Below are 9,640 nucleotides of genomic sequence, written 5' to 3'. Positions count from 1 at the left end.
AATAGCTGATCTCTTCTCTATCTCAATATAGGTCAAGGAACAGAACATGTGAACATGTTATATAAGAAATATTTAAAAATGAGTTACCTCAAGTTTGGCAGCAATAAATAAAGACGAAATCCCAATAAGTTGTAGAACTGTTTTTACAACATTTTCTTGTGTCGCCATATACCGATCAAAGAAATCTTGTGCCAAGTAAAATGTCTCCCGGTGAAGTTTATAGACTTCACACACCTGAAAAAATGTTCAGTATATTTTAGAACAGTTACTTGAAGGAAAGAAAATACTCCAATCAAGAGAGTTAAGAAAGGTAACTACTTTTCTGATGGGTACCCGGGCTGACCCTAAGTACATGCACAGTGAGAAGCTAGAACTCACACATAAGGATTAAGTGTTCTCTGATCTATACAGTAAGATTGAACAAAGGTTCATAGGCTGGAGAAGAAAGGTATAAAGGACTGGGGAAAGCATCATTTATATGAAATAAGACACAGAAATAAATCCAAATTTCTGAATTTTCTCAAAGAATGTTTCCTACCATACTACCACCCCCGAACACAAGATGTCCTCTGTCAGTGTATCCATGGGTGAGCACAGAGAAAGGAGCCGGGGAAACCAAGCATGGAACTCTGCTAGAAAATCCCATCAATCACCACAATCTCTAAAGTCCAGATTAAGCTATATTTGGCAATTTATAAAAATATTCCTTAAAAAAAAAACCTGAACAGTGTTCCTTCCAAGTATAAAGGCATCGCCCACGTGACATAAAACACAGCCTCGGTCAACTCATGTTCACGAGTTGAAACCTACGGGACTAAGATATGCTACAGGTATGTCAACCTGTGGCTCTGGATGGCCGGTGATTTTGCCCCAGACCATCAGTTTTTAATATGATCTTTAGCAGCATTTTTCATGGCTCGATTAGGCAGTGTTCAAGCAGTGTGTGCCCGTGACTATTTCTCTCTGTTCATGTAACCCCTGTGAGCCCAAAGCCCATTTAATGCTTCCAGGAGTTACACAGTAATGCAAACGATTCAAAAGCGCTTGTGGCAAGGACTAGGCTGCACAGTAAGCAACTGGAAGGCCTGTACTTTAAAAGTAGACTGCCAAGGATTTCAGTTTTACCAGTATTTTGAGGGATCAATGAAAATATACGAATTAAGACCTTTACATACACCATTTCTAATCTGCGCGAACTCTGAACAGAAGACACTGCTAGAAAATATTATAGATGAGAAAACTAAGACTCAAAGTTAAGTGTCTTGCCGGGCCTTGCAGCACCTCGATGTTAAGGGCCCGCCCTGCCATTTGATCCTGGGACCAGCACAACTGGGGCCTAGTAGTCCTCAGAATGACAAGTCCCCAAAGGGTGCACAGATAGTACTGTCCACTATTTGTTTTTTGTGTTTATGTACTTAATTTTTGTGACAGGGTCATCTTGTATGGTTCAGACTGGCCTTACTCAGCAATCCTCCTGCCTTAGCCTTCTGAGTGTTGGAATTACAGGTGTGTACCACTGCACCCAGCCTTTGCAGCCTCTGATGGAAAAAAAATCAGATGCCAACTTTTAAAATATCTTAGGAGTAAAGAAATTTAGAAAATTCTTCTAAGAATGCAAGTAGCCAGGCGTGGTAGTACACACCTATAATCTGAGCACTCAGGAGGCTGAGGTAGGATAACTGAGAGTTTGAGGTCAGCCTGAGCTACACATTAGGTTCAAGGCCAGCCTGAACTACACAGTGAGACCCTGTTTCAAAAGAACAGAAAAGAGTGTGCAAGTAAACCTGGATATGGTGGCACATGACTGTATTCCCAGTACTTGGGAGACTAAGACAAGACTGCTGTGAGTTCAAGGTCAGCCTGAGCTATATGTCTCAAAGATCCCCAAAAGACAAAAAACATCAAGTAAAAACATTAGAAAGACCACTGCAATAAACATACCATGAAGCTTTACAAATACTGAAGGTACAGAAGGAATCAACCAAAACACACTTGCAAGAGATAACAGCATACAAAGATCTAGAAATGGTCAATCCTCCCAGTGAATGAAAATCTTGAACTCACCTCCATTAGCCAATCCAGAAGAATTGCTCGCATTTTAGGCTGTAGAAGAGGGTGTCGCTGCAAAAAGTGCTCATCGCGCATGTACGACTCTTCCTTGTTTAACATGATTTTCCAAACTTCCTCTCTATTTGCCCAGCTATAAAAAAGTTAAAAAACCCCATCAAGTGTCAACGTACATGTGTGTAACAAGGCATGAGGGGATGGACTACAAAGCAGAGGCCATGCGGCAGGGTCAATGCTTACTCCAGTACAGGCAGCGGCGAGGCCCTGGGTGGCGGGGCAGGTTTCCGAGGCACAAAGGCAGACTTTGGATATTCTGGCTCACCATCTTGTTTGTTAGGTGTGGGCATCAAGGAAGGGTTTGCACATGCTGTATTATTGTCCCAGGACTGTAAACGAAAAACATTGTAAAAGGTTTGATATAAACCAGCTATCTGTACATTCACTAACTTGCAGATCAGAAGCACTGTAGAAGTATCTCCATACTGGGGAGTGATCTCCAGACCTCTTTTTCCTGGCCTAAGATGAAGGTGACATGGATATGTAAAAGCCACAGTACAGTAACGACTCCTGCCTTTCCTTTCTGTCACTAGCTTAGTAATCTACGCAGTAAATTCCTATGAAAACTAGGAAATCGCTAGCCTTTTATCCTCCACATCATCGCTTTCAGGTGAAGTGCTTGAACAGCAAGATTCACAGGAAAGGTAAGATAAAGCACACAGCTTGGGTGTTTGGAAAGATGAGCCAAATATACCATACAATGGGGATTTTTGTTTTTCCCTAACTCAAAACAGCAAGCATAGCCACTTGGTTAAAACTAAATCAAGCAATGGTCACAGGTCATATTAAGAAGCCCATAGAGAGAGACACTCCTGAAGACCTTTGATTCCTACCCTAGGGCTTAGCCTCACAGAGTAAGACTTACATATCTGATAAATGAACTATGGTATCTTTAAAAAATCAAAATATGCTTTTCTCTAGAAGATTTCAGAGACTTGCTTTTATTCAGTTTTCTATATTTGGAAAAGACTAAGGTCATTTTGCCATTTCGGATAATTTCTGCTGTAAAACAATGACTGAAAGAATTGTTAAGCACATAACACTACTGCTAGTGCGGAAGGCCTGGGAGTCCCAATTCTGCCAACTGCTGACCATGTGACTCTTTATGACACTTTTCTACCTTATGCAAAACTTTCTGAGAGGCACTTAACAGTCTAGGATTCTGCTTCAGATAAAAATGCTGGGTCCTTTGTGAACACTAGATAGATTTTAGGTAACAGGGCATCCTTTCCGTTAAAAATGGCCTTAGATTAAGAATCATCAAAAGTTCTATGGTCTTGAAGCAGATCGCGAACTTGTCATTTTCTTCCTGAATCAGAGACCATTAATGTTGACCAGAGAGCTAAATAGTCAACTAGAATGAGCATAAATGAACATGGATTCTCCAGTTCTAAGAGCCCCTTCCCAAACACAGGACAGAGGACACCTTCAAAAGGAAGCCAAATCACCTCTCCTAGTGAAAAAAAGCAAAGCTGGAAAAGACTCTTCTCCACTCACTGTACAAAGAATTGGGCATGCAAATTATCCCTGATAGCTCCTGCCAACAGCTGTGCAAAAGGCAACTTCCTTTCAGTTTTAGTATGGTGTGTTAGTAGCATTTCCTTGACTCAAAAAGGTTCACATTACAATTGCTCTAGCTGCTCCTCATTCAAGAATGAATTCTAGTTTTGGAGGCACAAGGGTGCCACCCTCCAAGGCCAGATGGCTGGCATGTGTGAGAGCAGGCCTTTGGAGATAAACTGGCAGCCCTTCCCCAGCTCCAGCTCCTGGACAAATTAGGTGAACCATAGCAGAAAAATGGCTCCCAAAGCCAGCTTTTTAAGGAGCCAGGGGATGAGGGAGAATAACAAAGTCTATGCTCTAGCTTGCTGTAGAGCAGGTTTCAAAGGAACCAAGATGTGACTTTACTGATGAAGGAAAGGGGTAAAAGCAAGAGACCACCTTTGACTACTGCTAACTATCTCTGACTCCTTATGACACTGTTCTTCTTTATATAGAACTTTCTGAGAGGCATGTAACAGTTTAGGACTCTGCTTCAGATAAAAACGCTGGGTCCCTTGTGAAAATTAGACAACAAATGGCCATGAGAGGTAGATTTCAGGTAACAGGGCATTCCTTCCATTAAGAATGGCCTCAGATTAAGAATCATCAAAAGTTCTGTGGCCTAGAAGCTGTTAAACTGAACTTAGTATGAGAATTCCTACTAAAAATTTGATCAGGGATGAGCTTTAGAGAAAAATTGTGTGTAGTTAGCAAAAAAGATGTACCTGCAAAGTCTAGCTTCAGGAATCTCCACAGGGAAAGAATAAGCACATTAATTCATAAGATAATTTTCAAGCTGTATCCTACAAAGTGTGCAGCAACCTGGCATCATTAATCTCTGGACAGCTGTGAAAATGTCTTCTTGTGAGAAACAATACGCTAGTTACATAGCACAGCTATCACCTGTCTGGTCCAGACACAGAGCCACCGTGTCCTAGACACTCAAAGCACTGCTCAGGTTATCCCTGATTCAAGGAATCTAAAACTCCAAGAAGTCAATGCGGACAGCTTCATTTCATTTTCGGTTGGATGTTGCTGTTCAAAACACAGCTGGGAAAACAATCTATAATTCTACAAAGCAGGGACTCCTTTTATAATATCTATAAAATCAACTTGCTTGATTTGAAAGCCTTTTTAAGGAAAAGACAAAAGAACTTGGGAGTCACAATTTCATTCTTTGCTACACTGAAGCATTTCTTAACAGAGAGGGAAACCAACCCCTTCCTCAATATTCAATGGGTCCTCCTCAAACATGCTCATTACTAGACCCGTATGCACAATGACTTCCGGTATACCACACAAGGTGGCCATCACTTTGAAACCTATCCTACTTTCACAGCAGCTGTCATGGCTGCCACTCAGTGCTGTCCTTGCTAACCTAGGGGGACACCGCACTCAGGTCAAACACTTCCTGCTCAGTTTTCATCTGTAATAGAGGCAAAAGGCCAGAAGAGCTAGTTTGGAGACAGGCCACTTCCCCCACTAGAGCCCTAACTACACTCTCCAGCCACTTCTGGAGGTAAAGAGATAATACACTCTCTCTGCAAGAAGCCTCTGGTATTATAACGATATCAGGCTACATGCAAGAACTTTGGCAGAAATCCCTTAAGGGACAAGAGAAATAGTGTAATCAATAAACAAGTGTTGAGATGCCCATTTTATAGACTGTCCCATTTATACTCTTGCTAAGGCCATGTTAAGCCCCAATAGCAAGGTAGGTAACTGGTTTGAGTTTTTTAAGACAAGGTCTCTCTTTGTTATTAACTTACAGATAGGATAGACTCAAATTCAAAATCTTCCTGCCTCATCCTCCCACAGTGCTGGGATTACTGACCTGTACCATCATGCCCAGTTTAGATTAAATCTTATATATTTATTTTTAGAAAGAGACTATGTAGTTCAGGCTGGCCTTGAACTCACTGTGTAGCCCAGGCTGGCCTCTAAATCATGGTGACCCTCCTGCCTCAGCCTCCCAAGTGCTGACATTACAGGTGTTGCCACCACACCTAGCCAGGGTAGGTAACTGTTAGATCGACTAGAGCAAAGGTGGCAACCTATGGCATGGCTGTTGCAGTGGTCTGTTTGTACATTGGAAGTGCTAAAAGATTTGCCATCACTGGGATAGAGGGTCTTTTCAGGACCACAAAGGGTAAGCTTGACTTAAAGGCAATGGGAAGCTGGGTGTAGTAGTGCATGCCCCATATTCTCAGCGCTGTGGAGGCCAAGGCAGGAGGACTATAATGAGTTTGAGGCCTCCCTGGGCTTCACAATTCAAGAAGAATCTAAACTGTATGGTGAGACAGTCTCTAAATAAATAAATAAATAAATAAATAAATAAATAAACATAAATAAAATCTAAAGGCAATGGGAAGACCTTAAGTGTCACAACTAAAAAAACACGGCTACATATGAGATGAAGCAGAGGATCACCTCACCTGGTGAGGCCCCAGTTCACCAGCCATTGGAAGGCCTACAGGCCAACGCTGCCCCTAGCTTGTGCAGGACTTTAAGTTGCTTTTTCCTGAGTCTGTTTCCTCACAGGCAAAGGGAGAGCCCAGAAGCCCTCTCTGGTTCTCCCAAGGCATCAGAACGTATCTGTAACTTCAGAGGACGCCAGTCAGGAACACAGCCCTTCCTGGAATCCCACAGTGCAGGACAGGCATGGCGCTTGGCCATGTGGACTGGGACTGCAGTTAGAAGAAAACTAACCCTAACCACAGTATCTTCAGCAGCAGACAAGAAAGTATGAACCCACCAGGGCCCAGAAGAGCAGGAGGCCCTCCATGCGGACCAGTCCACCAGCTGACTTACCTGACTGCCAGACTGGTCGTTCACAGTCCTGCCAACTTTGGCAACTTCTTCATCAGGGTCCTGTAAAAACTAATATACAAAAGCCCCCACCCCAAGGAAACAGAAGAAAGACAAAAACAGAGAAAGAAAAAGGGGGACATTTCATTAGATTCTGTGCGCCATTTCTGCCAAAGGGGTACCCCCCCGCAAGCTGAGCCCCATCAATATATTGGTGGACAGCCCCAAGTCTGGTACCCAAGTTAAGATGGAAGGGGGAACACTTCTTAACCTGTCTTCTTTGTACTCACAATGTCCACATTTGCCTTCCTTTTCCTGGAGCGAACGGTAAGCTCGGTGCCACCTTCATCCTTCAAGATGTCCTGCTCCTTGGCATCTCTGCAAAGCCATGGTGGCAGAAGTAGAGGTGAGCGCTCCCAAATCTCGGCCCGCCCCTCCCCCACCAGAGCGCACCCTTCCCCTCCCCAGGCAGCCGAGCCACTCACCTCTCCTTCCTTTCCCTTGGCATGGTGCAGGGCTCGAGCTCCAACCTCAGGCCTGGAGACACGGGGTGGGCAGCGGGGTGAGGACGCCAGCGGAGGGGGCTCCGGCCGCCCGCCCGCCCCAGCACCCCTCCCCCCTCCCGCGCGGGCGGTGGCGGCGGGAGCCTCCCGGGCCGGCCGGGAAAATGGCCGATGGGCCGGGGTGGCCTGTCACCCGCGGCGGCGCCCGCAGCCCGCGGTCCTGGGTCCGAGGCCGAGGTGGGGGAGGGGGCCCACACAGCCCCCTCAGTTCCTTCTCTGCCCATCGCTCCCCTCGGGACCAGGGCTGCCTCAGTCTCCCCTCAGCACCTTGTCCTGAGCCATCTCTGAGGCACCCTGTCCCGGGCACCTCGCGCTGACGCCCCCGGGATACGAACACCCAGCGCCCCACCCCCACCCCGGGCTCGACCCGGCACGGCCCGGGAGCCCCAAGAGTCCCCGCCCGAGGCGCCAGTCCCCGCGGCCGGGCAAGGGCCTCACCCGAAACCGTGTCCGCGAGAGGCAGGCGCGCACAAGCCGAGGCGGGAGGCCGGAGGCGAGCGGGAAGCCGAGAGGCGGGAGACAGCGACGGGCAGAGCGTTCGGCGGTGGCGGGATCCGCGCCTGCCCCCTACACCGCGCTGGCGGCCGAGCCGGCTGCTCCTGCGCCCGGCTTAGAGCGGGACATTTAAAAATCCCAGCGCGCGGAACCAGCCCCGGCCCGCCCTCGCACCGCCCCGTTCCGCCCCCGCCGCGGCGCCAGCCAGCGAGGAGCTTCGGAGAGCCTGGAGGCGGGGCTACATGTGGGCGGGGTCTCGCTATGGGGCGGGGTTAGAGGCGGGGTCTCAAGAACTGAACCCGCGCGGGGGCGGAGCCAAGTGACAGGGCCTGCGCGCCGGAGCGACAGGACGCGGGACGTGATGGGCGGGACCACGAAGCCGTGGCGGGGCCTGCGCGGGGCGGGACGCGGGAGAGCGGGCCGGCGCGCTCGGCGAGGGGGCGGGGCCGAGCGGCCCGGACGCGGGAGAAGTCTGGCGGGAGCTCCGCGGGGGCGGGCCGAAGGGCTTGGGGGCGGGGCCGCGCGGCGCGGGAGCTGCGAGAAGCCGCGTGGCCGGCGCTCGCCAAGCGTAAACGCGGCGGGGAGCCGCGGTTTCGGCCGCGCTGGGCCTGACCCGGCAGATGTAGGGAAGCGCCTGGCCCGGAGTGCCCGCCCTCGGTCCCTCAGTCCGTCTGTCTGCCCGCCGCGCGCGCGCGCACTGTCCCTCCCTGCACGTCCTCTCCGCCCCTCAGACGCAGAGTTCCGGGCCCTGAGTCCGGGGCGTGGATGTCCCCAAGGTCGCAGCGCGTGGTGCCTGGGCCAGGAACCAGGGCTTCAGAGCTGTAGGCCTGGTGTCCCCGGGGACGAGCTGTTATTTCTGGCCACGTGTCCTTTCATCTGTGAGTGCAATCGTTTATTCATTTATTCAACTAGACTCGCACCTTCCTGCGTGTCTTGCATACACGACCCTCCCCCGCAGCCAGTCCTGACACACCTGGAGGCCTTTGTAAGGATGGGATCCCCAGGCAACCATCCTTAGTTTGGGCTTTCCTGCCCTGCCCCAGTTCCTTCACGTTGCTACCATGTGTCTTGTTCCTTGTGTTCTCATCCCTCTGCCTACCTTGTCTCACCCTCACTGCTATAGGGCTCAGTTTTTGATTTTTGTTTTGTTTCTTTGAGACAAGGTCTTCCTTAGTAGCCCAGGCTGGCTTCGAACTTGCGGTGATCCTCCTGCCTCAGCCACCCAGGTGCTGGGGCTACAGGCACAGGCTTTGGACACCACCCCGGGCTGAGGCATCCTCTCCTGGCTTGTTGCCCAGAGCAAGGCGAGCAGTTAAACCGAATTTGTGAATGAATGCTTGAAAAACACACCGGTCAACCTCCACTACAGGATAGTGAGAAACAAGTATTAAACCAATTGTCACTTGCAAGTACCTTCTATCCTCCAGTGGCATGAAAGGGAGGGCTCTGAACACCCCAAAGTCTACTGATGCTCATTTACAGTCTCTGTGTCATCTCCCTCAGTGGCCACTTAAGTCAGAGCCTGGGTTTTTTTCTGTTTTGTGATACTGGGGATCGAACTTGGGACCTTGCATTTGCCAGGCAGACGTTTATGCCACTGAACTATATCCCTGGCCCTGAGCCTGGGCTTATTAAAGAATGTGCTTCATGTCTTCCCCAGAGATCCTGACTAGCATATTTGTGGTGCCCTGGGACGTTCTGAGGCCAAGCTAACAGATGATTTGTTCAACATCCAGCCACAAAACCTGACCGTGCAACCCTATGCTGGTTACTTTGTGATAGCATTTCCAAAATGGCTTTTGGAGTTAAACCCTTCAAAGTGTTATCTCAGTTGAATTTAACAATAATCCTATCATGATGATCCTATTTCACAGATGCCGAAGCTCTACTTCCTGGAGGTACTGGGAGGATTAAGTGAGACCATGCAAATGAATCAAGACTCTATCTGGCATACAATAAATGCTCAGTAAATGAGTTACTGTAACGAAGATAGACCAGACAGTTTTCTTTAGCAGTTGTTGCAACATACACTCCCACCAACAAAACATGAGAATTCCAGGGACTGGAGAGATGGCTCAGTGGTCTAAAGCACCTACTTGAAACAAGCT

The 9,640-nt window shown here is 48.5% G+C and overlaps 1 protein-coding gene across 1 annotated transcript in view; it reads right to left on the bottom strand.

Moving 5' to 3' along the window:
- Ccne1 (cyclin E1) overlaps positions 1–7,499 on the bottom strand; it is a 10,485-nt gene extending 2,986 nt beyond the window's left edge. The window contains exons 1-7 of the mRNA XM_004636820.2: positions 7,476–7,499; positions 6,960–7,011; positions 6,765–6,852; positions 6,478–6,546; positions 2,308–2,453; positions 2,065–2,200; positions 88–234 (exon numbers count right to left, since the gene is read on the bottom strand). Of these exons, the coding sequence (XP_004636877.1) occupies positions 88–234; positions 2,065–2,200; positions 2,308–2,453; positions 6,478–6,546; positions 6,765–6,852; positions 6,960–6,982 (609 nt within the window). The 5' untranslated portion in view covers positions 6,983–7,011; positions 7,476–7,499. The remainder of the gene's footprint in view (positions 1–87; positions 235–2,064; positions 2,201–2,307; positions 2,454–6,477; positions 6,547–6,764; positions 6,853–6,959; positions 7,012–7,475) is intronic.
- Positions 7,500–9,640: the final 2,141 nt, after the last annotated feature.

Source organism: Octodon degus, unplaced genomic scaffold (genome assembly GCF_000260255.1).
Source record: "Octodon degus isolate 3935 unplaced genomic scaffold, OctDeg1.0 scaffold00083, whole genome shotgun sequence".
In the NCBI taxonomy this organism is placed as follows: domain Eukaryota; kingdom Metazoa; phylum Chordata; class Mammalia; order Rodentia; family Octodontidae; genus Octodon; species Octodon degus.
The sequence above is the reverse complement of the archived record's forward strand: the minus strand, read 5'-3'. Positions and strand labels throughout refer to the sequence as shown.